Here is a 27,312-nt window from a genome sequence, read left to right as displayed (position 1 = left end):
TCCTCAATCTCTAGAACTTCGATGACTTTATACTTTCCTGTAATTTTCGAACCAGTCTGCTACATCTTTCATCCCTTTCTAATTCTTACATGATTTATAGCCAAAGTTCATTAAGTCCTTTCAGATCTCATTCTTATAACCCTCTAATATCCAGGATAGATATGATTCCCAGCTTCTATAAGCTTACTTTCAAGCATTATTGGAGGGTTCTGACATTACCAGGCCTCATCAAAGAGACGCTTTCACCAGTTCTTTGATTTCTTTCAAATATGGAGTTGAAAAGGATCCCAGACAGCTGGTGACAGGTGCAGTAGAGGGTTCTGTGAGCCCTCTTTTTTTCCTCTTCACCCTGCATTCATCGCGTGTTGTTTGAGCTTTTTTACGTAACTATTTAGATTTGATGCTGTTTAAACATGTATTTAAAATTCTTTTTCTTTTTGGTAGGTTACAGGATTTCCTTTACAGATGCCATACCTAGATATCCCATCAATAACTGAGGCGGTTTATCAGACAGGAATTCATTCTTCAGAAATTCCCTGCACAGAATTCGCTCTTGCTGTGTATGTTCATCCTTATCCAAATAAGATTTTATCTGTTTGGATCTACTTAGTATCTTTGGTTTGTCATCAGTAAGTAGCAGTAACTGACAAACCTCTTCAGGAATTACTCAGTGCATCTGTGAAATTGGTATTTGTGGTTTTTGAATTGTTTTGTTGTAGATAAGAAACTAGTCAAAAACATTGTTTTTTTTTAAAAAGAAAACCCTATTTGCTGTTTGATTCTTTCACTCTTCTAAAGTAATAGATTTATTTTATTTTTGCTTCTGTGGAAACAAAATCTACTAAAATTTATCTGGAGTTTAAACATCTAAAAGTTTTATGTCTTTTTGTAAATTCTTTTTGTAAAACATTCATGTAGTGATTTGGGGAACAGTGTATAAAAATTTGCCATTACTGCATTCTAGAATAATTCTTCAATTCCCATTCTATAGCCTTGAATTTCCCCCTGGCCTTCACCCAACTATTCACTGGGCCCAACTCTGCTTAACTTCTGGATCCAAACAAACTTGGGACCCATTTCATTATAGGAGAGTACAAATGCCTTCACAAACTTTCAGTCATCTGGCTGCTCCCTTGTTATACAATTCTGGGCAACAAAGAACAAGTTCAAAAATAATAACACACAAACTATAAAACCTGAAAAACATCACATCTGTGGCGTCACACGTATCCACGTAGATAATCTCCTATATATGGGCTCAGCCAGCCGTTTAAGAAAAATGTCTTATGAAAGTTCATCAGGTTTGGCTATGGAAATAGGATGTAACCTAAGGTTTATCTTTGTAAGAATACAATGAAATCTGTTGCATCAAATGTCCCAACATTTGATATTCTCTTTTGTTTGTGACTGTTTAATCACCATTTGATGCTAAATGGCAATTTTAGATTTCTGAAAGCCAAACATTTTTAGTCAATGACAAAAATTTCTTTACAAGTCCCAGTTTCAGGAATGTGATTTTAGGTTTGATGGACACAGTAAGTCAGTTTGATTACAGAGGCATACTATATTGGCTCTGTAAAATGCTTGATAACAGGTTTTTCAGCTTAAGCTTTATAATATTAAAATAGATACATCGTATAAAAGGGGTATCACATTCATGAAGTATGTATAACACAGACAATTGATAGTGTATGTCATGGTGTTCTTATTATATTAGTGGAGATCAGAGCACAAATGGAAGGTGTTGGTATCTGGTTGTATTTTCATTAAATATTTCCCCCTAGCATTGTATCTATCAGTAATTTCAGCACCATAATCTTATTCAAATGCAGTGCTAAGCGAGTTTCATGTTTAATAAATAACAAATTAAATTGTAAATGATCACTAAGTTCATGAGCATTCCTTTTCCTTATTTATTTTTAATCTATTTATTAAATTTATTTGCTGCCCACCTCATGTTGAAATGGAGTTTATTAAAGTCAATTTAAAGTCAATTTATTGGATACAGTCACACCATGGGCAAACTATGGGTAATCTGAGCTTAGTTTTATAATGCAATTTGATTCGTTTTCCCAAATTATAATATTATAAAGTTAAGGTCCAAGATGTAATGTTAAAACTTTTGAACTAAAAATATAAACGTTTTTGAACACTTCCTCTGAGTAGCACTAAGGAAGTGAACACTCAGAATTTACACACAATATATTCAAACTAGGTAATACCCTGAATGCTGAACATTACTGATAGAGGCAAGAGCCACTTGATTGAGATAGGTGATTTAGAAATTAGAAAGGTATTTCTGTTTAGACGTCTGCACGTATGTTTTTATAATACTACTGCAGTGTTATATTTAATGCCAAGGAATTTTGAAATATAAAAATTAGTTAACTAATCATTATTCATTTTCCATTGTAGAAAAAAGCAGCTAACAATCATTTTCAATAGGATTCAATAATCTACATTTCTGAATCCTTCCCAAAGCATTTATAAATGATATAAAAATTTACAAATCACTATAATTTTTGCACCAACCAACAATATTTTGATTACGGTTTCTTAAGAATCTTAAGAATGCTTCGTGATGCTGCTTGGACCATCCATTCAAAGCATGATTTATTTCTTAGTGTTAAATGTGTCAGGATTGATTTTGCTGTTATAATCAAGAATTTTTCTGTCTGATCCAGAAAATTCTCTTAGATCTAATTCTACATATGTGCCTGGCCACTGCAAGAAAAGTGCCTTTTTGGTAAAGGGCATCTTGGCACTGCTAAGCAGCATAATTGCAATTATTGTAATGAACTGTAATTCATAAAAAGGAAAAAAAAGTGTAACAAACTCAGATATGGCCATCTAGTAGCATGTAGCACCAAGAAGTTCAGTTCACATAAATGGAGCATTTAATATAAGGCTAGAAGATACCTTGGAAGTCTTCTAATCAATCCCCTGCCCAATTGAGATATTTTAAAAATACAATTTATGTAGTTTTTAAACAGAGTGGTACAGTGCCCTAGAGGTGGAGCTCTTGCCTCACAATCAGGAGGTTGTGAGTTTGATCCTATGTGGAGGCAGATATTTTTCTTTCTGGGCACAAAGAGAATATATCTGCTGAAAAAAAACCTCTGCATTGGCAACAGGAAGGGCATCCAGCCATTAAACACTCTGCTAGCTACATTTAGTTGCCCAGACTCCACCCTGCAAGGGATTATGGGATTTATGTAGTTTTTAAAGCAGTATACCTAAATGGAGGCTGCTAAATAGAGTGTATTAACTGTAAAATGTTAGCACTCTCCTTTGATTGGCTGGCCAATAATAGTTGATGGTTAAAATATCTTCCTTGTATCTAGATTTTTAATCCCAAATGATCCAACGCCAACATTACTGAACATACTTCTCAGAGCTAAACAAATCCTTTGAAAGTGGTGCCTTGAACATTGCTGGAGCATAGATGAAGCACATAATTTTCATACCCGAATGATTTCTTTTCAGATATGTACTATTAGGTGCTTGCATTTATCTATAGATTTAATTAGAATTAAATTAAATTCTAAGGTAGAATGCACCAACTACGGAACTGATTTTTGAAGATGAGGCGTCATATTGCTTTCTGTTGTGTAATGTTATCTGTGCACAACGCGATATGGACTTTGCTCAAAAAGAGGGATGGGTTTTCTGTGACTTCTTGCATGTAACTGTGCAAATAGTATTGCCTGATATAATTAAAATAAACCATTTTTCCATATTCCAGCAGAATGTATACATGGATTCAGCATTGTTCACAGTAGTAATCATTTCCCATTCTTTCTTTCTGTTGTCTTTCCCAGACAAGGTTAGTAATGAAGTAAGAAAGTTCAGATTTTTAATAAGTACTTAAAAAATACTTTTCCTGTTTTCTTTCATGCCTGTTGTATTAGTCAAAAATAAACTTGGAATGCATTACAGTATCACTCTCATTATGAATGTAACTTTATTCAAAGCACACACACAAGTTACGCAAAACTAACTTTATTCTTTAAAAGAGTGCATGGCACTCGTTTTTTCCCCAATGTGTAGTTCTTTCTTGACGACACACATTTTAATTCCTGCAGTAGCAATTTTCAGCCGTGTGTCGATTCAGTGGAGGTTAGTCAAATACGTATAAGAAAATAGGAAATGTCGCACAGTGCATATTCTATTGCCAATATTAATCTATAACAACAAACTCAAAAGGCTAAATAATAAATTAAAAAAGTAGTGAGCCACAAATCTAGAAACTTATAGAGGATCAATTTTTTTTTTTTAGCAAGAAGTCTAATTACTTAAATATCTTAAATAAGATCATTTGTTTTAGGTGAGTTTTGCTGGTTTGACTAGACAAATTAACTCTCCCACCGCAATTCCAGTGTTAATTATTAACTGATGTTTTGAGTGTAAAGGGCCTGAAAGATAATTTTCAGATGTCTGCTCTGCTGTCTCATTTATGGAGGACTGACATCGAAGGACGCATAAGAATTTTAGGAACAATGTGCTTGTTATTTCAAGTCATGGGTCTCCACAAAATTGTACATTCAACATAGTATTGAGGTAGTTTAAAAGTATGGAGAGTTGTATGAGCAGTATTGCAATTTGAGATCAGTATCATTCCTTTTCTGAAGTATTTTGCAGTCCTTCATCCCCACATAAAGTGAAATTGTGAGAAATGACATCATGTAAGAAGATATCTCAGACACTCAATTCTGTTACCTAATCCATTCCCCCCCCCCCAGACATGCAAATACAGTAATAATAAAATATGCTTAGGAAGGAAGTAGCATTTCCCCAGTATATAAAATGTTTTCAGAAAGCTTTTCTTCTTTCCCTCAAAATTCCTCATTTTTATAAGGAGACACACACACACACAAAAAAAACACATTATGGCATAAAATAATTACTACGGAGGATAGCTTCTCCTCCAAATTAAAGAATATCTTCTCATAGCACGATCAGCTCAAAGAGAGCCATTTTAAGGCCATTTTTCTTTAAATGAAAACTATTTAGGATGATCTCTTTTTCATTAGGGAACGTCTGTCTATCTTCAGGTTCTCCAGCCATTTATCACCTCCATTCTCAGTCATCTCTAAATACTTGGATGGCAGACCACTGGAGAAAAGTATATCAAATTAGTCACTCCTCAATCTTAAATGCTGGGCAAGAAGAAACTCAAAAATTCTTTACTGCCTATTAATTCAAATAATTCTAGTTTGGGTAAGGATAGAATCTTAAGGACTTAAAGACACTTCTGATGATCATTATGTAGCACCCTTATTACGACTGCTTAGCTCACATTATAAAAATACCTGAATTGCAGCTGATGTGGCCAAAGAAATAGAAATATGGAAATACAGTTGTGCTGTAAGAGTCCGAGAACTTCCATTTCTCATTCTGCTCTCTGGCCAACATAAATAAGGCTTTATTTCTTGTAAGCATTTCAATTGTACCTGGAAGCCAGAAATCAATACAATGAAGGGGAAAAAAAACAAAACACCAAAACCTTTTGGACACAAATAGTTGGCTGCATAATAAACTGCAAACAAAACTCCATTTTTTTTATGGTCTAGTACTGGCTTCATTTAAATACAACCTGCCTATTTTTCCCCTGTCTCATTGCAAAGCACATTTAGGTGAAGGGAGTCCTTGGATCCACATCTCGACTCCCTTTGGTATCTGCTAATACAATTACCCTGAGAACAGAACCCGAGGTAACCCTTTAAATGATATATATATATCCTGTATCACAGTCACTTTTGATTATTCCCTGAGTTGGTAATGATAATTTATCTCTACCTAGCTTCAGCGAAGGCAAGAATACTTGAAGTAGAAGATTGAAGAACATTAATCCAAGGCCACCGAAATACAAGTTCTCATCCGTGGGTCATCTCAAAAGAATTGAGCTGCTCGTTAAGACGAAGAAGGCCTCTCCATCTTCTGGAAAGCAACGGCACTTAGTGGATTTTCACGGTTCGGTATCTTACTCAATACTGCACAGGGATTAAGCGTCATCAAGATCACGTATAATCTTTCATCTTTCCAGGAAGACAAAACCTGCAGACAGGACAGGTGTCTCTCAACATGTTTTTAAGTTCAGCCTGTAGAACTACAGTGTGGCAGAAATATATATTTTTTTCCATCTTCCTCCATTATTCTGCAAGCAGGCACATTCTTGTACTTGCAGCTTCTGCAACCGAGCTACCTTTGGGAGAAAAATATGGTGTTTCTCTTCCAGCCACTTCCCAGGTTTTAGGAGGACCCCAAATTCTCCTCTTTATTATTGATTTAACACTGGCCACACCGATGTCACCTCTCAAAGCATGGAGTAATACAAGGGTAACATCCCGCAATCTGATAGGTTCGATTGTAGGAGACGTTTAAACACGGCTTCACCTCTATCGGGACGGCTAGCGGCATTTCCGAAACCTGCATGTGGCTTTGAGCCTGAGCGCCACCTTGTAAACCAGCCGGGCAAGTCTGCATTGGGTAGGCTGAGGTACGACCGCTTGGCATAATTGGCTGGCAGTTTTGTTGCGTCGCTGGTTGAAGGTAGGGCAGAGACGTCTGATGCGCTTGAATATAATGGGGTATGTGCTGCGGTGCGGGTTGGCCGGTTGTTTGAAATAAAGCATTACGGGGTGGTTGAGAGCTATGCTGTCCCTTTTGTTTGTTGGCTTCTTTGACATCATTATCATGGGCCCTAGAATATTAAAATGAAAAAAAAAAAAGAGATTATTTTCTGTTTGACCACACTGGGTGAAATCTATAGTTCATCCAAAACCATGTACAAGGAGAGGAACTGTAATGTTCCCGTGGGTCGTCCATGAGGCCAATGTGGAGAAAAGACAGGACACGATCTTTCTCGGGATGGAGCGACCCAGATTGGGGGTCTGAGAGCCCCTTTTATTGAGATAGGACAAAGGCAGGAGGAGCAATCAACAATCAGCATGTGATTAAAGACAGCCTGTAAAAGTACAATTTCTAATCTACTGCTCAGGGAAGTTCTGTCTATATATGGTCAAATCCTGGGCGTCATTGGTAGGGCACATCTCAGGATGTTGTGTTATGAACTATCAGGATGTTATGGAGTTTTAGGAGTTTGTTTTCTCCTGTGTGGTTCAGCGTGGCTCTGCATGCCCTGTGATGAACTGGGCCATGGGTGACCCACACCTACACAAAGAATTATGCTACAACAAGGAACATTTTTTTCATTCATGCTTGATGGGAATGGGCCAATAGTTCTTGATTCGATGTAAGCATTTCTGCTACAAGAAATAAAACCTCATCCATCCAAAGTAATAAAATCTTAGTAAGGCCACGCCTAGAATACGGCATCCAGTTTTGGTCACCACATTACAAAAACTATGCTGAAACTTTGGAAGAAGTGCAGAGAAGAACAACTAAGGCAGTGTTTCTCAACCTTGGCAACTTGAAGATGTCTGGACTTCAACTCCCAGAATTCCCCAGCCAGCGAATGCATTAGTCAGCCTATTGCCCCCAACAATCTGGCTCCTCATTTTACCCACCTCGGAAGGATGGAAGGCTGAGTCAGCCCTGAGCCTGGTGAGATTCGAACTGCCGAATTGCTGGCAGTCAGCAGGCGTATCCCGCAGTACTGCATTCCAACCACTGCGCCACCACAGCTCCTTAATGGCCATTAACCGTAGCTGTAAAACTGTGGACTGTCTGTATTACCCTATTAAGGGAGGAAAACCCGTTCCGAATACTTACACCAATAGTCGTTCAATGCATGGCAACAGAAAATCCCAGGAGTATGCCGTTAGGCGATGGAGACGCACTGGCCACGTTGGCGAAAGACGCAAGATAATCCTTGAGGAAGCGACGCACGCAGCAGCCACTAGCGAAGGGGCATAATTTAAGAAGGCATGATCTGGAGAGACAGAGGATTAGGATTAAGTTACACAGAGGCCATCCCACTCCCTCCTCCTCCTCCTCCTCTCGCAGCTAAGTAACCGGTTCCACCACAAAACCGCGGTAGACTAAAGCGCGCTCGACGAAAGCGCGTACGTGACGTCATCACAGCGCGATGAAAACAGCACGCTGTGAGCGGTAAACTTAAAATTAACGCGTAAATCTAAACCTAACCCCCCCAAACCTAACCCTTAACCTAACCCTTAACCTAACCCTAAACCTAACCCTATACCTAACGCTAAGCCTAACCCTAACCCTATACCTAACCCTAAGCCTAAGCCTAACCCTAACCCTATACCTAACGCTAAACCTAACGCTAACCCTTAACCTAACCCTAACCCTTACCTTTATGTGAATCGGCTTGCTTTAAAAGCGCTTTTTAAAGCGCCCTTTTTTCTCCGCGGTCGTATTTGTTGCGCTGCTGATGACGTCACGTACGCGCTTTAATCGGGCGCGCTTTAGTCTACCGCGGTTTTGACGGGTCACGAAGTAACCACGGGGAGTTTGAATAAAACCATTAAAAAAAAAAACAATGCACCTTGCAGGGATACTTCCAGGAAGTAGTCGGCGTATTTGGCCATGTACAATTTGGTCTTTTCCAAGCAGACCATCGGCCATCCGTCATGCAGGTCGGATTCGTGAACGGCGATCGAGAGATAGTAGTCTATGAAATGAGCCGCTGTGGGCAGGCAGAGGTTCCACTGGAAAGTTTCTAGCAGGAGCAGCTCCATGTGCAGCAAATTCTGCTTGGTTAGGACCAGGCTCATGTTGGTCATGCACCCCAAGCTGTTCAGCTGTTCAAGTTTAGGCACACTGTCTTCCTTGTCTTCAAATTTACCTGACGGGCATAAAAAGGGGCGACAGACCATTAAGAACACAAGGAAGGATTTTATTAAAAAAAACCGTATGTTGTGAAAGGAGATTTCCCTCCCTGAAGAAGGTCCAGTTACTATAGATCAGTGACGAATGCCCAAAATGCACATGAATGCACGCATGCGCCCCCATCCACGCACATGAGCCCCTCCCCTGGCCCCCGTTTTGCTTCCAGCTTGGTGCAGGCGGCTTTTAGTTAGCAGTTAGCTAGCTAGTTAGCAGTTACGACTTATATACCGCTTCACAAGGTTTTACACCCCTCTCTAAGCGGTTTACAGAGTCAGCATATCGCCCCCACAGTCTGAGTCCTCATATTACCCACCTCGGAAGGATGGAAGGCTGAATCAACCCTGAGCCGGTGAGATTAGAACAGCCGAACTGCAGAACTGCAGTCAGCTGAAGCGGCCTGCAGTACCGCACCCTAACCACTGCGCCACCTCGGCTCTTTCTACCTGCTGAGCTTCTTGCTTTGAACTTACTGGCTAAAAGCAGGCAGGATAGCGCCACCACGTGCAGCTGTTGAATGGAGATGTCGTAACGATCCATGAAGAGGTCCAACAGGTAAACGGCCAGGTGTCGGGCAGCGGGACAGAGTCGGAACCGGTTGCTCACAATGGCAATCAAGTCTGCAAAATACCTTCTCAGATTGAGCTGGGGAGACTGGCCTTTGTAAGAGGGCAGCTTCAGCTCCTACGGAGAGAGTAACAGTGAAGTCAGTGCTCAGAATTTACACACAATATATGCAAACTAGGTCAGTGTTTCCCAACCTTGGCGACTTGAAGTCCTGTGGACTTCAACTCCCAGAATTCCCCAGCCAGCGTAGCTACGCTGGCTGGGGAATTCTGGGAGTTGAAGTCCACAGGACTTCAAGTCACCAAGGTTGAGAAACACTGAACTAGATAATACCCTGAATTCTGAACATTAGTGATACAGGCAAGAGCCAGTTGCAAATGGAAGGAGTTGGTATCTGGTTGTATTTTCATTAAATATTTCCCCCTAGCATTGTATCTATCAGTAATTTCAGCACCATAATCTTATTCAAATGCAGTGCTAAGCGAGTTTCATGTTTAATAAATAACAAGTTAAATTGTAAATGATCACTAAGTTCATGAGCATTCCTTGTCCTTATTTATTTTTAATCTATTTATTAAATTTAATTGCTGCCCACCTCGTATTGAAATGGAGTTTATGTTTAAATTTAAAGTCAATTTATTGGATACAGTCACACCATGGGCAAACTATGGGTAATCTGAGTTTAGTTTTATAATGCAATTTGGTTTGTTTTCCCAAATTATAATATTATACAGTTAAGGTCCAAGATGTAACGTTAAAACCTTTGAACTAAAAATGTAAACAAAGTTTTTGAACACTTCCTCTGAGTAGCACTAAGGAAGTGAACACTCAGAATTTACACACAATATATTCAAACTAGGGAATACCCTGAATGCTGAACATTACTGATATAGGCAAGAGCCACTTGCTTGAGATACGTGATTTAGAAATTAGAAAGGCATTTCTGTTTAGACGTCTGCACGTATGTTTTTATAATACTACTGCAGTGTTATATTTAATGCCAAGGAATTTTGAAATATAAAAATTAGTTAACTAATCATTATTCATTTTCCATTGTAGGAAAAAGCAGCTAACAATCATTTTCAATAGGATTCAATAATCTACATTTCTGAATCCTTCCCAAAGCGTTTATAAATGATATAAAAATTTACAAATCACTATAACTTTTTGCATTAACCAACAATATTTTGATTACGGTTTCTTAAGAATGCTTCGTGATGCTGCTTGGACCATCCATTCAAAGCATGATTTGTTTCTTAGTGTTAAATGTGCCAGGATTGATTTTGCTGTTACAATCGAGAATTTTTATGTCTGTCTGATCCAGAAAATTCTCTTAGATCTAATTCTACATATGTGCCTGGCCACTGCAAAAAAAATTGCCTTTTTTTTGGTAAAGGGCATCTTGGCACTGCTAAGCAGCTTAATTGCAATTATTGTAATGAACTGTAAGTCATAAAAAGAAAGAAAAAGTGTAACAAACTCAGATATGGCCATCTAGTAGCATGTAGCACCAAGAAGCTCAGTTCACATAAATGGAGCATTTAATATAAGGCTAGAAGATACCTTGGAAGTCTTCTAATCAATCCCCTGCCCAATTGAGATATTTTAAAAACTGCTGTGGAGAAATTGGCATCGAGAACAATTACATCCAAATTACATGTCTATCCTTCACTCAGTTTGCATAGTTACCCGTCTTACATAAGTGACACTGGGCGTCTCACATCCATTACAAACTTCAAAAGAGACAGCGCAATACAAAAACAGAGAAACAAAACACACACAAACCGTGTCGAAAACCTTCAAATATATTCCGCAACTAGCCTGTCAAAAGCATTCAGGACAACTGACAACTGAGCAATAGCAATAGCAGTTAGACTTATATACCGCTTCATAGGGCTTTCAGCCCTCTCTAAGCAGTTTACAGAGTCAGCATATTGCCCCCAACAACAATCTGGGTCCTCATTTCAGCCACCTCAGAAGGATGGAAGGCTGAGTCAACCCTGAGCCGGTGAGATTTGAACAGTCGAACTGCAGATAGCAGTCAGCTGAAGTGGCCTGCAGTACTGCACCCCTAACCACTGCGCCACCTCGGCTCTTCTACACCACAACAGATCCCCGAGCAGTTTTAAGATCATGTTGGAATTCGGGTTCCTAAGAATCGTCGTCCCTTATATTTTAAAAAAAGGACACAAAGAATTGTATAGCTCTCATTCCCAGAATTTGCACTGCAATCCCTCCTTCAATCTTATGAACAATAGGTGCAGCCCAGACATTAAATCCACAAAACAGTTGAAAAAACAAAATTGCAGGAAGATAAGGATTTTGGCATTCATCTTTGGGCACAGTTGCTCAACGTCGAGTTTCCCTTAAACTATTGTTTTTACCACACAGGAAATAACCACGTGGGGTAGGCAACTGAAATGGTTGTGGCACTTCCATCGTGGGGCAGAGAAGGGGATGGAGACATTAAGTACAGGGTAATCCTATCTACATATCTCAGTCCCCCACTGAGCTACAGCAAAACGGTGAAATGTAGAATGGCATTGATCTGATTCAGATCAATATGATCTGAATCAGATATAGATTCAGATCTATAGGATCTAAACCAAGACACTCTAACCCAGGGGTATCAAACTCAAGGCTCGCGGGCCGTATCTGGCCTGCGGGGTGCTTAGATCTGGCCCACAGACAGGGCCGGATTTAGATGAAAAGAGGCCCTAGGCTATTCCACTTATGAGGCCCTTTCACCTCCCATTTTTAAGTTTGTAAATTGCATGAGAGACAATAAAATACATCATTATTGTGATATATATCAATATATATCAATATATACAGCTGGCCTCCCGACGGAGGGCGGCTCTGCTCTGCGGCAAAGGCAGCGAGGCCAGCCGCCTCCCCTGCTGCGCTCAGCTGCCTGGCTCGGCCCCCTCGCCCTCACCTGCCTGGCCGCTGGTGGGCTCCGCGTCGACGGGGCGGCTACTGGGAGCGGCCGCGCCTCTCGCCCGACCGCCAGTGCCGGGAACGTGGGCGGGCTCCCCAACTGCCGCGGCACTGGAACGATCTTAACCAATACATATTTATGTTTGTTTATTAGTCCTATGCGTAGAATTTCTCCTTATTTTCGGTTCAGTGTTTTAGTGTTCACTGTCTTTAGAATAGTGTAATTTTAATTTTGCTAACAATTTGAATGGAGGCCCCTCTTGATCTCGAGGCCCTAGGCTGAAGCCTAGTTAGCCTATAGGAAAATCCGGCCCTGCCCACGGGGCTGGCCTGGAAACAGTGGAGGACCTTCCGGCGGTGTCTCTGCCAGTGAAGTCAGAGCTTGGGCCATCCCGGGCTCCATTTTCACTGGCAGAGAGGGCTGCAGGATGCCAAGCTGCCCATGCCCCCCCCCAGCCATGCCCACTCGCCCCCCCCCCGGTCAAACACAAGCCTGATGTGGCCCTCAATGAAATTCAGTTTGACACCCCAAGGAGAAAATTCCTTGAAGAAAGCATACAATTAACTAGAAGACATTGCTAGCTGTTACTAAATTTGAAATATTGTCTGAGAAATAAATGTCCAATAGTTGTATTGAGGATAAGTGAAGTGATCTTGACAGTTTTGCTTTTTTGGTATTTTATATTTTTTCTGAAATTTATTAAAGTTTCGGAAGTTCTAGTCCTTGGGGGGAAATTTATTTACAAAAAAAATTATTATCCTGGGAATGAGGACTAAAACATTCGTTGAAGTCCCGGGAAGCAAGATAATATTCAAAGAGAGCTAAACAAACAACGCTGATTAACTGGGATACAAGGAAGGAGGGAGTTGAAGGACAATCAGTTTTTGCAAGACGTCATTATTATAGTGTATCTCAATAAACTATAGTTTCAGTCTTGTTGTGGAGTTGATATTCTGGTTTGGTCTACCTAGTGGGCCTTGACAATCATCAGTTGTCTTTGATGTCTCTCATTTGCTGTATACATTATTTTTTCTTTGCTTGCATAAAGCACATTCATTTCTTTTTCTATCAATGCTAAACCTGTGAGCTTGGATAATGCAACCTCATTGCTAATAATCTGTTTTCATTTACGATAGAACTGAATTTGCGATAGAACTGAATATACTGAGAAGCACATTTTTCAACTTAAAAAAAAATCTCAAAAGAAAAAAACAGGAGCAAATTCTTTAAAAAGTCTCCCTCTGCCCGGTTATTAGTCCAACCTGGGAAGATAATATCAATACCAGCCTTTCCTCTTCCAAAGGCCAATCAGAGCTAACAGGAAACGAAAGAATAGCAATAGCAGTTAGACTTATATACCGCTTCATAAGGCTTTCAGCCCTCTCTAAGCGGTTTACAGAGTCAGTGTATTGCCCCCAACAACAATCCGGGTCCTCATTTTACCCACCTCGGAAGGATGGAAGGCTGAGTCAACCCTGAGCCGGTGAGATTTGAACCGCTGAACTGCTGAACTAGCAGTCAGCTGAAGTAGCAATAGCAATAGCAGTTAGACTTATATACTGCTTCATAGGGCTTTCAGCCCTCTCTAAGAGGTTTACAGAGTCAGCATATTGCCCCCAACAACAATCCGGGTCCTCATTTCACCCACTTTGGAAGGATGGAAGGCTGAGTCAACCTTGAGCCGGTGAGATTTGAACTGCTGAACTGCAGAACTGCAGTCAGCTGAAGTAGCCTGCAGTGCTGCATTTAACCACTGCACCACCTCGGCTCTGCTATGACAACTTTAAGATGTGTGGACTTTAAAATGTGTGGCATGGCTGGCTGGGGAATTCTGGGAGCTGAAGTCCGCACATCTTAAAAGGTGCCACAGTTGGGAAACATTGCTACAGAAGAAAAAGACAGAAGGCAGATTAATCTTCTGATACCTGATTTTCCACCCCATAAATCCTAAACTCACCCCTTGAACCAAGTCCATACTATTACAATGGCCAGATTCACAAAGAATGCTAGCAAGAAATCTATTGAAAAATCACAGTAGCTGAACTCACCTATCTCATGATCTCAACACCAAAGAAATCACACCGCAGCTTAATACATCCCATCAATTTTAATTTAATCATTTTAATGTATGCTGATTAGTGTACATTCCAATGTGACAAAAACATTAGAGGTAAAGGTTCCCCTCGGACATATGTGCTAGTCGTTCCCGACACTAATGGGTGGTGCTCATCTCCGTCGCTAAGCCGAAGAGCTAGCACTGTCCGAAGACGTCTCTGTGGTCATGTGGCCAGCATGATTAAACATCAAAGGTGCACACAATGCTGTTACCTCCCACCAAAGATGGTTCCTATTTTTCTACTTGCACTTTTTACGTGCTTTCGAAATGCTAGGTTGGCAGAAGCTGGACAAATAACAGGACCTCATTCCGTTACGTGGCACTAGGGATTCGAACTGCCGAACTGTTGACCTTTCCGATCGACAAGCTCAGCGTCTTAGCCGCTGAGCCACCGTGTTATTTATATAAAGTTATTCTAAGTCTACATCTAATATTAGTGGAAATTGGTGATAGTAAACATTTTCTGCTTTCTCCATCACGACCATCGCAAACTACCTTGAAGTTCAATTTTATTCTTTACCGTAGTACCTGGGTATAAGACAACTGGTTCCACCACAAAACCGCGGTAGACAAAAGCGCGGTCGACGAAAGCGCGTATGTGACGTCATCACAGCGCGACGAAAAAGATCGAAAAATGTAAAAATAAAGCGAAAACCTTACCCTAACCCCCCCAAACCTAACCCTAAACCTAACCCTTAACCAGAGCCAAGGTGGCGCAGTGGTTGGGGTGCAGTACTGCAGGCCACTTCAGCTGACTGTTATCTGCAGTTCAGTGGTTCTAATCTCACCGGCTCAAGGTTGACTCAGCCTTCCATCCTTCTGAGGTGGGTGAAATGAGGACCCAGACTGTGGGGGCGATATGCTGATTCTGTAAACCGCTTAGAGAGGGCTGAAAGCCCTATGAAGCGGTATATAAGTCTAACTGCTAACTGCTATTAACCTAACCCTTAACCTAACCCTAAACCTAACCCTTAACCTAACGAAAAACCTAACGCTAACCCTTAACCTAACGCTAAACGTAACGCTAACGCTCTAAACCTAACCCTTAACCTAACCCTAACCCTTACCTTTATGTGAATCGGCTTGCTGTAATTTAATTTTTATTTCAATTTTTCGATCTTTTTGGTCGCGCTGTGATGACGTCACATACGCGCTTTCGTCGACCGCGCTTTTGTGGAACGCGGTTTTGACGGGTCATGAAGACAACTTACATCTTCTGTTAATGATTCCAGAACATAAGCAATTTATTAGGCATAGACGGTTCTATCTATTCTACCTTGTTAGACAGTCTACCAAGGGCCTTTCTGCTCTTATATTTATTCACACTATTTCCCTGCAATGAAAAAAGTCACATACTTAAGTTCCACTTAACAGTTGGTAAAACAGGATGGAGCAGTTTAACGTGAATCACAGTAGCAGTAATTGAAACCGTGAACCTTCTCTGAGTGTTGCTTGACTTGAAGGCAATTCATACTTCAGAGGCATATCTGTTAGACGGGAAGTATATTGGAACTACCAATAATCAATGCCATCAGGTATCACATATCAGTGGGTCATTAATCCAGAAAAGGCCCAAGATGAACACTGGGTATTGCTACAATCACAATAAGCCAGTGGTTCTCAAAGTTGCCAACTTTGGGAACCACTGCCCTAGAGCAATATTTTTCAAACTTGGCAACATTAAGATCCCTGAAACTCAACTCCCAGAATTCCTCAACTGCATGGGGGGGAATTCTGAGATTTAAAGTCTACACATTTTAAAGTTTGAAAAACACTACCCTACAGCAGAATATGTTACACACAGTACAATGAAAGTAACATGCCTGCCAAATCCTAAGAAGTATCTTTTAAAAAGCTGTCAAGATTCTAGTTCTCACTGTTTTTAATGTCTCAGAGCTGGCTGGAGAATTCTGGGAGTTGAAGTCCACAAGTCTTAAAGTTGCCAAGTTTGGGAACCACTGCCATAAGCCAAAGGAAGATTCTGAGTGATGCAGCATATTAGCTGCCGATGTCATTAATAATAAGATATTTTGGGCAATTTGGGGTCTTATTTTTGTTATTCTTCTATGATAAGACCAAAAAAATATATCGAGCAAACAAGGTAGAGTTGGAAAAGGAGAATAACATTGTGGTGTCCTCGGTGCTTTCTGATTTTGATTGCAAATATTTTTGCAATCAAAAATTGCAAAAAAAATTTTTTGCAAATATTTTATTACCAAACTCATAACATCATCAAATGTACCAAGGACCCCACAGTTCAATCCTGAGGTAGAGAAATATTCTCTTCTAACATTTTCTGGACTCCTGGTACAATTCCATGAAAGAAGCTTAATGAAAACCCCTTGTAACTTCACTTCAATCACCAGATATGCAGACATCAAGCTGAAAGCATTCATGGTTCAGACAACACGCATTTGAGAAACAAACCCCAGCTTTTGGATCTGTTAAGCATCCTTGGACCAAAACCCCATCCAATATAGTTTGCAAATCATATGGCTTAATATTTTATATATGAACCTCAGCAACAGCCAAGGCTTATTCAACCAACTGAAATAAATAACTGCTCAAACCAGTGTCATGGATCTGAAGGAAAAATAATAATAATGATAAGAGATAAGAAAACGAACAAAAGATAACTCTACAAATAAAAAAAACCAGAACCTTCTACCTGTAGGAAAATAATAAATAAGAGATAAGAAAACGAAGAAAAGATAACTCTACAAATAAAAAAAATCAGAACATTCTACCTGTAGGAAAATAATAAATAAGAGATAAGAAAACGAAGAAAAGACAACTCTACAAATAAAGAAATCAGGACATTCTACCTGTTCAAATAATCCTATCAATTTAACAAACCACAATACAGAAGGGCGGAACTAAATTTCTCAGGTCAGAGTTACACATTAAGTTACTTAAGAGGCATCTGGTTTGAGGTATGAGGAGATCAACCAAACCTTCCAACTTAATGGGATAGCAGAAAAGTAAATACTCATGGACAGGTCACAAAGAACTTTTGCTAAAAATTTCAGGAATATACACTGGTTTATATTAAAAAGGACTGACGTTTATATTGTCTATTTCTGTACCACGATTTAATTGGTAAGGGAATTAACTTGTTTTTCAATAACCTACTGAACTTTAAGGCCACTACATATCTGCACATTGGGGGGGGGGGTAATTAAGTTTGTGATACAAACACAGCCGAGGAGGTGGAGTGGTCGAATAGCAAAAGCTTGTGCTTTTTTTATTAACTGCCTCCATACAGTAAATTAAATCATGATTTGTTAAGTGTCCTGGCTTTTGACGTTAAGTAATGTCTCTGCCTGTTAAGCCACAAATCATGATTTACAAACCACACAATCTCCAAGCTAACATATTAAACGTCACCAAATTATAACCATGTTACAGCTAAGCACTAACTCACAGATTCCGAAAATATGATCATAAATAAAAAGATTATAAAGAGGTTAAAAGTTACAGGTTTAAGTTTACTGAACAATTTTCTTCCACTGAGTTTGGGAAGATTTCATTCTGACTTACACAAGCTTATAATCAAGGTAAAACCTGGATATGTTCCCTTCCTCGATGGGAACTAAAATCCACATGGATGAAAAGCCTTTTTATACTAGAGAGATAATTACTGCAGCATGTTAATGATCAGACAACACCACGGTTCAAAGAATTATCAAAGTCTCAAGCATTTTACATGAGTAACAGAACTTAATCAGTACATTATACTCAGCGATTCTATCATGCGTGCTCTAAATTATGTTCAGAGAAAGAACCTAACCAATGCACCTTTCTTTATTATTACAGTATAGTGACAAGAAGCTGCACCTGGTGAATATCCACTAGGAGCCTTTTAAAAAAACCCCGAAGTCTCTCCAGAAACTGATAAATCAAACATTTATAACAGGGGGCCCCTAATGACCCACAGCCCGCCAGAAACTGGGCCACGTAAAAAAGCAAACTTTTAAACTTTAAATTTAACTTTAATAAGATTTGTATGCCGCCCACTCCCTAGGGACTCTGGGCCCATCCGTGGGGGGGGAAACCACATCCCCACTCTGGTCTGCAGAAAAACCTCTCTTCGTGGAACCGGTCCCTGATGCCCAAAAGATTGGGGGGGGGGGGCACTGATTTATAAGACAAGACAAAAATGGCTGGCTGGTAAAACACATTTCTGTAAATCACTTGATTGTGGTTCATTGAATAAACCCTAATTAACTGGATCAATGCAAGGCAGGAAGATACAAGCTATGATAATTTGATGCAGTGTTTGCTCCTGAGCCTAGTATTTCCTAAAGGGGGGAAATAAAAACTATGTCAAACTTCCATAGATTCTTCAGGGCTGAGCATTTTTACAGACATCCGCAGAGCAATGAATGTTATTTCAGCTGATCTTTTGAATCTAACTCTGCATGTTCACTGCAGTCTGCCTAAATAAAACCAGAAATTTCCAACTAAGATGCAGAGCAGAAATCAGCTGCTGAGGTCCCTTCAACTGTTCTCCCGACAGTTGTTCCCTTAACCCAACATCTATGGCATTGCCATCATTTTTTTTTAAGGTTGCTAAGCCGTGGCCTCCGGAAACTATGTCCAGGAAACCCAATCTGTGGCTGTCACTCAACCTAGAAAACTTCAGGGATACCGACCAGAATTTTTTTTCCCCCTGCCTGACCAAAATGTTTCAAATCAAGAAGAAAATGTGTTTTAGGTTGTGATTTTTATGGCGTTTGGTATTATTATAAGTATCTCGAACTTGCACTGGCAGTATGATGACAGCGGCTGATAAATGTTGATTTATTGTAATTCATTCTGCATTATGCTGTTAAGCCACTTGGAAGTGGCAGAGAAGCATTTGCAATAGACAGATGGGAGACACAGCAGGATTTGGAAATAAGCTACCTTCCCTCTCAAACACCTAGATGGGTTACTTGGTGATTAAGATTACTTGTTGACTGGCTTTGGATTAGAAAACAAAATAATAATCAGATGAGAGCAGAAGGACCTGAATGAACTTGGAACGCCGGAACATGACATTTAAGTATCCAAGTGTTTTATGGACTGGTCATTGGCTAAAATAATGATTCTATTCTATTCCACAAAGGTTTCCACAATTCATTGTGTGGTTGTTTGGATCCCAGTCAGAATCTTTCCACTTCTAATAAGGACAATTAGTCCCATATAATAAAGTCTATAGAAATCTATGGAAATGTTTAGGGTTCACTGGGATTGGACTTCCTTTAACTATTTCAGAATAATTACTTCAAAGGAAACAAAATCTAAATATTGAAAACGTAAATATTCCCAATTTATATTATTTCAAATTAATGTCGATATAAACTGAGGGTTAAAAATCAGAAAGGGTTTATGGGAAAGACAATTTTTTGTGAAATTGAAAAAGACTGATATATGTAATTAGATTTCTACGTTAATAGCTTTAATGTATTTTAAGGAGGTTGATAAATAATTAAGAACATTCTTATGGGATGTATAAACAAACTAAATTACAATTCACATACGATAACAGGGCTTTTAACTTTTCTCCTACAGGTTTTGGAAAAGGTGTTTCAGTAATAATTTATTAAATTTACAATGCCATTTGACTCCCAGCCACAAACATCCTGGAACTTGGGAGAACCATTTCATTTTATTATGCTCCCCCCTTGAACAAACCCTGGAGCAAAAATGGGGATCTTTTTAGTTTGGTTCTCACTGAAAACCAAAACTTCAGGAGGCCCCAAAGCAGAATCGGCTAACTGTTCTTATGCTCCCAAACCCCAATCTCCGTATCTCCACTTGAGGGCAAGGAACAGAGAGGACTGGATGAGAGGAGAGAAAGGAAATTTGGCACCCACAAAACTACACATTTCCACGGTTGAAATCAGTGGGTTTGGCTGCTGACTGAGAAGATCTATTAACTTCAGGGCATTGCCTGGCCGGATCCCACACAAAACGCTTACGGGATCACAGCCAGTTTTCTTCTCCTTGACTGAAACCTACAAGCAATCTCTCAATGCCCTCAAGTCCCGGGGAGTTTCAGCGGCATCAATTCCAGGGCCTGGATGGATCTCCAGAAGCCAAACCTACTGAAGAATGGAGACTGGAAGCCAGAAGCTTCTCCAGTGGTGAGATTCAGCCAGTTCTCACCACTTCGTGGGGGAGAACCGGCTGTTCACTTTCTGAGCGGTTTGGTGAGCTGGTTTGTTGGAAGAAATCATTAGGGCAGAGAAGCGGTGGTTCAATTCTTTGAATCCCACCACTCATCCGGCCTCAGTTTCCCCAATTGTGAGTGCAAAGACGAATTAAAACAGTGTTTCTCAACCTTGGCCAGCTTGAAGTCCCGTGGACTTCAAGCTGGCCAAGGTTGAGAAACACTGAATTACAAGATTCAGAAGGGGGGGGGGGGGGACTGAACAAATTCAAAAGCTGGGTGAGTAGCCAGAGAGTTTGGGGGGGTGTCTTTCTTCTTTCTTTCTTTCTGTCTGTCTTTCTTCCTTCCTCCTTCCTTTCCTTCTTTCCTTTCCTTTCCCTTTCTTTCCTTCCTTCCTTCTTTCCTTCCTTCTTTCTTCCTCCCTCCCTCTTCCTTCCTTCTTTCTTTCCTTCTTTCCTTCCTTCTTTCCTTCTCCCTCCCTCTTTCTTTCTCTCTCTTCTTTCTTTCTTTCCCTTCCTTCCTTCCTTCTTTCTCTCTCTCTCTCTGTTTCCTTCCTTCTCTTTCTTTCTTCCTTCCTTCTCTCTTTCTTCCTTCTTTCTTTCTTCTTTCTCTCTGTCTCTCTCTCTCTTTCCTTCCTTCTCTTTCCTTCCTTCCTTCCTTCCTTCCTTCCTTCTTTCTTTCCACAGCTGACCAAGACCCCAGACCTTCTTGGCTTCCAAGGGAGGAGGAGGAGGGCAGAGAGAACATCCCCAAAAGCAAAAACCTGAACCCAGAGCCCCCTCCCCTTCCCTCCCCCCCCCTCTGCCTCTTCCAAAGATCGGGCCGTTGAAGCCCCCTCCCACTTACCTTGTAGCGAAGAGCTTGGTGGATGTCTGCAGCCAGCTGTCCTTTCCACCACTGCCCCTCCAGCTCCATGGGACGGGGTGGGGCGGCCGGGCGACGGGGGGGGGGGGGGATCAGAGCCGGAGAGCCTGGGGGGGGGGGCAAAAAAGCGGTTCTGAACTCATCGACGGGCAAAGCAGCCTCGCTCAGCTCGTCCAGGAAGCCCCCGACCTTCCCCTCCAGGGAGGAGGAGGAGGAGGGGGTGGCTGGCCGGGGTTGCGCCCCAGCTGATCCCCGCTCCGTGCGGCTTCTTTGCAAGAGGCGGCGTCGGGGCGCAGGAGCCCGATCCTACCCGGCACCCACCCCAGGATCTCTCCGGGGACAGCAGACTCTGGATCTCGCCCAGCCAACGGAGGAGGGAGAGGGGGGGAAGAAGGGGCGGCTCTGCTGCCTCCGCCCCGTCCAGCCTGTCCCGCCAACAACTTCCAACTTCTCCCCCGACGAACAAAGGGGCCGGGCACGCTTCCCTTCCTCCCCTCCCTCGGCTACCCCGGACGGGCAGCTTCTCCCCTCTTCCCCCCGCTGCGTCGTCGAGGCTGACCTGCAGGAGTTTCGGAGCTTCACAGCCGCCCGGACGGGAGACCCGCTTCTTCCAGCCTCTCCCCGGACGGCTGGCTTAAGCGCGGCATCGTCCCGAGGAAGCGTCCGCCTTTACCAGCCCCGTCCGCCGCTGCAGCCGCGGCCCCGCCGGCCCATTGTTAAAACAAGAGGCGAGCCGAGCCCGTATATACAAAAGACGGGGAGCCAGGCGCACGCGGCCGCGCCTCCGCCAATCCCCTCCCGCCGGGCAGCTCCGCCCCGGCCGCCCCTTCCAATCGGCGCGCGGCGTCCACGGAGGGCCCTCCCACCACCCCCTCCATCCCCCGCCCACCACTTCGTCTTGCCACCCCCCACCTTTTTTTTTTTTCTCGCTAGTTTTGGACCCGTTGAGTTGCCGTAGCCGCTCCGGGAAAGAGAGAGAGAGAGAGAGAGAGAGAGAGGCGCGGAAGGGCGGGCGGGGTGGCGCCACGTGGTCGGGTTTTGTGCAAGGGGGCTTTGTGGGTTGTGTGTGTGTGTGTGTTGCGAAAGGAGGCTAAAAAAAAAGGGACCAGGACACGGTGTAGCTTTGAATGGACAAACTTTGGGAACTTTTTAAGACTTGTGGCTATTTCATTCATTGGCTGGGGAATTCTGGGAGTTGAAGTCCACAAGTCTTAAAAGTTCCCAACTTTGAACACCCTTTGCCTTAGAGCGCTGTTTCTCAACCTTGGCAACTTGAAGACGTCCGGACTTCAACTCCCAGGATTCCCCAGCCAGCGAATGCTGGAAGCATTGCTTACAGCAGTTGCTTACAATGCTGGCTGGGGAATTCTGGGAGTTGAAGTCCACAAGTCTTAAAAGTTCCCAACTTCGAACACCCTTGCCTTAAGAGCAGTGTTTCTCAACCTTGGCCACTTGAAGACGTCCGGACTTCAACTCCCAGAATTCCCCAGCCAGCGAATGCTGGAAGCATTGCTTACAGCAGTTGGTTACAATGCTGGCTGGGGAATTCTGGGAGTTGAAGTCCACAAGTCTTAAAAGTTCCCAACTTTGAACACCCTTTGCCTTAAGAGCGGTGTTTCTCAAGCTTGGCAACTTGAAGACGTCCGGACTTCAACTCCCAGAATTCCCCAGCCAGCGAATGCTGGAAGCATTGCTGACAGCAGTTGCTTACAATGCTGGCTGGGGAATTCTGGGAGTTGAAGTCCACAAGTCTTAAAGTTCCCAACTTTGAACACCCTTGCCTTAAGAGCAGTGTTTCTCAACCTTGGCCACTTGAAGACGTCCGGACTTCAACTCCCAGAATTCCCCAGCCAGCAAATGCTTACAGCAGTTGCTTACAATGCTGGCTGGGGAATTCTGGGAGTTGAAGTCCACAAGTCTTAAAAGTTCCCAACTTCGAACACTCTTTGCCTTAGAGCAGTGTTTCTCAACCTTGGCCACTTGAAGACGTCCGGACTTCAACTCCCAGAATTCCCCAGCCAGCGAATGCCTGTGGAAGCATTGCTTACAGCAGTTGCTTACAATGCTGGCTGGGGAATTCTGGGAGTTGAAGTCCACAAGTCTTAAAAGTTCCCAACTTCGAACACCCTTTGCCTTAAGAGCAGTGTTTCTCAACCTTGGCCACTTGAAGACGTCCGGACTTCAACTCCCAGAATTCCCCAGCCAGCATTCGCTGGCTGGGGAATTCTGGGAGTTGAAGTCCGGACGTCTTCAAGTGGCCAAGGTTGAGAAACACTGAACCATTTGCTAAGGGCAGCTTAGCAAACCTCCCCCTGTTTCTGTAAGTCAGAGAATTTCTCAACCTTGGCAACCATAAGAGATGTGGGTTTCAACTCCAAAAATTTCCCCAGCCAGCATTGTAAGCAACTGCTATAAGCAATGCTTCCACAGACATCACTTTGAAAGAAAATATGTTCCACCCATTCACTTCTCCCTCGCCTTAAAAGTTTTGGGAAAGTTTCCAAAGTACTTCTCTTTTGAGCCTTGCCCGTGTAAGAGGCAGGGATCGGGAGTCCGAGAGACGCGGGGATAGTTAAAGTAACCGGATCTATCTATCTATCTATCTATCTATCTATCTATCTATCTATCTATCTCTCTCTCTCTCTCTCTCTCTCTCTCTCTCTCTCTCTCTCTCTCTCTCTCTCTCTCTCCCTCCCTCCCTCCCTCCCTCCCTCCCTCCCTCACACACACACACACACCTCTCTCTCTCTCTCTCTCTCACACACACACACACCCCAAGATGGGCTTCATTGTGGAGCCTTTAATCTTCGACAAGAGCTTCCCTCTAGACCAGACATAACCTATGCAAGACGTATTTATTTTGCGGTATTTAATTACAGTCGGAAAGCAGGGTGCATTGCCCAATAAAAACAGTTTTTTTTAAAGGACCGCGCCGTGCAATAAGGATAATTGGGATTCAATTTGATGCGTATCTATTGAGAGTGAATCCGGTGGAATGAAATGGGACTTTCTCCTGGAGATAAGCATCTATCTGTCTCTGCTATAACATAACGCCGGGCCTGTATATATAGCAAGAGTTTTCTGAAGATTGCAAAATCTGCCTTAATGGGCTTTTACTCTAAAAGATAACTGTCCATGCTACTTGGATAAGCCTTCTTTACTAAAGTGGGGTTTCTCAATTAAATGTGACTGTCTTTGGCAATTCAGGCCATAAGCAAACTATGAATAAAACGGGAATTGGGGTGGAAATAATTGGTTTGCACGTTTTTTTCCCCCAGATGATGCAAACAGATGGATCTTTCATGCTTTGCTCATAGGGATGGTCGAGGAGATTTTTTAGCATAGGTTAGTAGGTCGTGATTCTTCCCATCCTGGCCTGTTCAAATACACCTGTGTGGTATTCTGATCCGTTCATTCAGTTTTGTAAAGTTGGAAGTTTTGGATATACGTATTTTCATATACAGTATATATAAATTCCAATGAATAAGATCTGTGTATGCAGGATCAGCCTTTCCTGATGTTTTTCCGTGCTATGAAAGATAGGTCCAAGAATCTTCAGCAACGTATCACATCATTGGAAAGTTCTAGGGCCACTTTAGAAAGTTCTAGAGCCAAGGTGGCGCAGTGGTTAAATGCAGCACTGCAGGCTACTGCTAGATCAGCAGGTCAGCGGTTCAAATCTCACCGGCTCAGGGTTGACTCAGCCTTCCATCCTTCCGAGGTGGGTAAAATGAGGACCCAGATTGTTGGGGGCAATATGCTGACTCTCTGTAAACCGCTTAGAGAGGCCTGAAAGGCCTATGAAGCGGTATATAAGTCTACTGCTATTGCTATATTGCTATTATCTGGGCTTCAAAAATCTACCTAACCAACAAATGGCAGCATTCAGATATATTAAATCCTATCTCTTTACTACCAGAATAAGTGCTTATGTAGAGTGATGTAGTTCATATGTGGTAGCTCGTATCTTTCGGGTTGCAAAAAACAAAATTAAGAAATAAAGTCGTGTTATTTTAAGCACGTCATTGAAGGTTTTGTATTTGTTTAAAACAGCCAACAGCTGTGGTTGGGAGGGGCTGATTTTTCACTGGAATGGTGGTGCCTAGGAAAGGAATATACTCCAGCACTTATCAAAATGATTCATCCTGCTTTTGGCCCTGAAATTAATCTTCCTGCCAGCAATTATTTTGACAAGAGTATGATCCAATTTCTCTGGAGTTTCTTGCAGGTCAGTCTTCATTTTGCAAATCAACTGAGCCACGTAACTTGCATTGATTCTGCCTTCGTCTTTCAACAGGGCCAAACTGCTTCAGAATAATTTTCTTTTAACGCTAGAAGTTTGAAACTAAAGGCAGCTGAGCCCACTTACTTAAGCTATCTTTAAAAATGTGGTCAAACCCGGCTTATTTTACCACCCTCCAAATTAATACGATGCACTTTAAGAAGAGGGACGGCTAATAAAGTTCTTAAAGCTAAATTGGACCGGGGATGAGAGATTTGAGTAGCTGCAATACTATCTGTGCTACAGTTTTTAAGAATCTCCGCATATTCTCACATTACAGAAAAAGAGAGATCTTGTCAGCATGCCATCTCAAAAGTTTGTGTATTCGCAGAGGATATAAAAACATCTATGGGTGTGAATGGGTGGAACATATTTTCTTTTAAAGTGATGTCTGCTTACAGCAGTTGCTTACATGCTGGCTGGGGAATTTTTGGAGCTGAAACCCACATGTCTTATGGTTGCCAAGGTTGAGAAACTCTGAATTACAGAAACAGGGGAGGTTTGCTAAGCTGTCCTTAGCAAATGGTCTAAGGCAGGGGTGTTCAAAGTTGGGAACTTTAAGACTTGTGGACTTCAACTCCCAGAATTCCCCAGCCAGCATGGAATTCCAATGAATGAAGTCCACAAGTCTTAAAGTTCCCAAGTTTGGACACCCCTGGTCTAAGGAATGGGAAGGAACGCCTATCATAGCAATAGCAGTTAGACTTATATACCGCTTCATATGGCTTTCAGCCCTCTCTAAGCAGTTTACAGAGTCAGCATATCGCCCCCACAGTCTGGGTCCTCATTTCACCCACCTCGGAAGGATGGAAGGCTGAGTCAACCCTGAGCCGGTGAGATTAGAACCGCTGAGCTGCAGATAACAGTCAGCTGAAGTGGCCTGCAGTACTGCACCCTAACCACTGCGCCACCTCGGCTCTTATAGACCCAATATAGACCTGAAAAGTAGAAATAGGCATTTAAAATATATTTCAGTGTTTCTAAACATTTCCTGATTTTTGTGAAATTTATGTATTGCAATTATTGCTGATGAATTTATATAAAACGACAGAAAAATACAAGACACATCCAAAATATGTTATTTTTCACATCTTCGGTTTGATTTTCACCTAGGGAAAAGAATGGCAATTACTGTGCAGTCCAGAAATATAGTAGCTTTAATTATGATCCAAATATATGAATACAGGATAGTAACAGTTTTTTGGTCTTATGTCATAACAATGTTCCCCGTGCCAAAGAAATTTCTTTATTGGTTAGGTTGTACTATATCTGTTGGGATTCTCCTTGAGTACCAAAAATATTAGTGGTATGATGCTTTGTTCTTGAGAATTTCATCTTTTCTTGTATAGGTTTGCTGTTGTGACTCAGCAGCAGTCTTCTGTGAGTCTTTTCCGGATGCAAGATTAATTATGCAGCTCATTAGGGGCATATTCTGGGGATAAAAGCATGGATGGTGCCACGCCCTAGTTGCAGGAGTCAACGTTCCTTGGTTCGTTCAACATTGATCATCAGTCGTGGTTTATGTAAGATACACTTGGAGAAGTGCTTTGTTTTCTGTAACCCTGATTCAA

The 27,312-nt window shown here is 41.9% G+C and overlaps 2 protein-coding genes across 2 annotated transcripts in view; one reads left to right on the top strand and one right to left on the bottom strand.

Moving 5' to 3' along the window:
• Positions 1 to 872, top strand: part of LOC148042419 (protein CC2D2B-like) — a gene marked incomplete at its 5' end in the record, with an annotated part of 46,175 nt that extends 45,303 nt beyond the window's left edge. The window contains one exon of the mRNA XM_087702384.1: positions 445 to 872. Coding sequence (XP_087558510.1) covers positions 445 to 633 — 189 coding nt within the window. The remainder of the gene's footprint in view (positions 1 to 444) is intronic.
• Positions 873 to 5,370: 4,498 nt separating this feature from the next.
• On the bottom strand, positions 5,371 to 16,834 carry LOC106539442 (cyclin-J). The gene is made up of 5 exons (XM_087702383.1): positions 16,655 to 16,834; positions 9,288 to 9,498; positions 8,474 to 8,773; positions 7,735 to 7,894; positions 5,371 to 6,703 (listed from the first exon to the last, which is right to left on the bottom strand). Exons 1-5 carry the CDS (start codon positions 16,832 to 16,834, stop codon positions 6,310 to 6,312), a joined length of 1,245 nt encoding a protein of 414 aa, XP_087558509.1. The 3' UTR covers positions 5,371 to 6,309.
• Positions 16,835 to 27,312: the final 10,478 nt, after the last annotated feature.

This window comes from Thamnophis sirtalis, unplaced genomic scaffold (genome assembly GCF_051295495.1).
Source record: "Thamnophis sirtalis isolate CommonGarterSnake01/CBP01778 unplaced genomic scaffold, rThaSir2_p1.2 scaffold_15, whole genome shotgun sequence".
Lineage (NCBI taxonomy): Eukaryota > Metazoa > Chordata > Lepidosauria > Squamata > Natricidae > Thamnophis > Thamnophis sirtalis.
Note: the sequence above shows the minus strand (reverse complement) of the source record. Positions and strands in the feature narration are given on the sequence as shown.

Bases quoted from the DNA above. Each gene is read 5' to 3' on its own strand.
- LOC106539442 (XM_087702383.1), bottom strand. From the start codon at position 16,834: ATGAATGCTTTCAGCTTGATGTCTGCATATCTGGTGATTGAAGTGAAG. The intron at 9,499-16,654 runs GTAATAAAATAT...CTCTCTCCGTAG, and splicing joins TTGATGATGTTATGAGTTTG to GAGCTGAAGCTGCCCTCTTA. The intron at 7,895-8,473 runs GTGCATTGTTTT...CTGTCTCTCCAG, and splicing joins CCTGGAAGTATCCCTGCAAG to ATCATGCCTTCTTAAATTAT.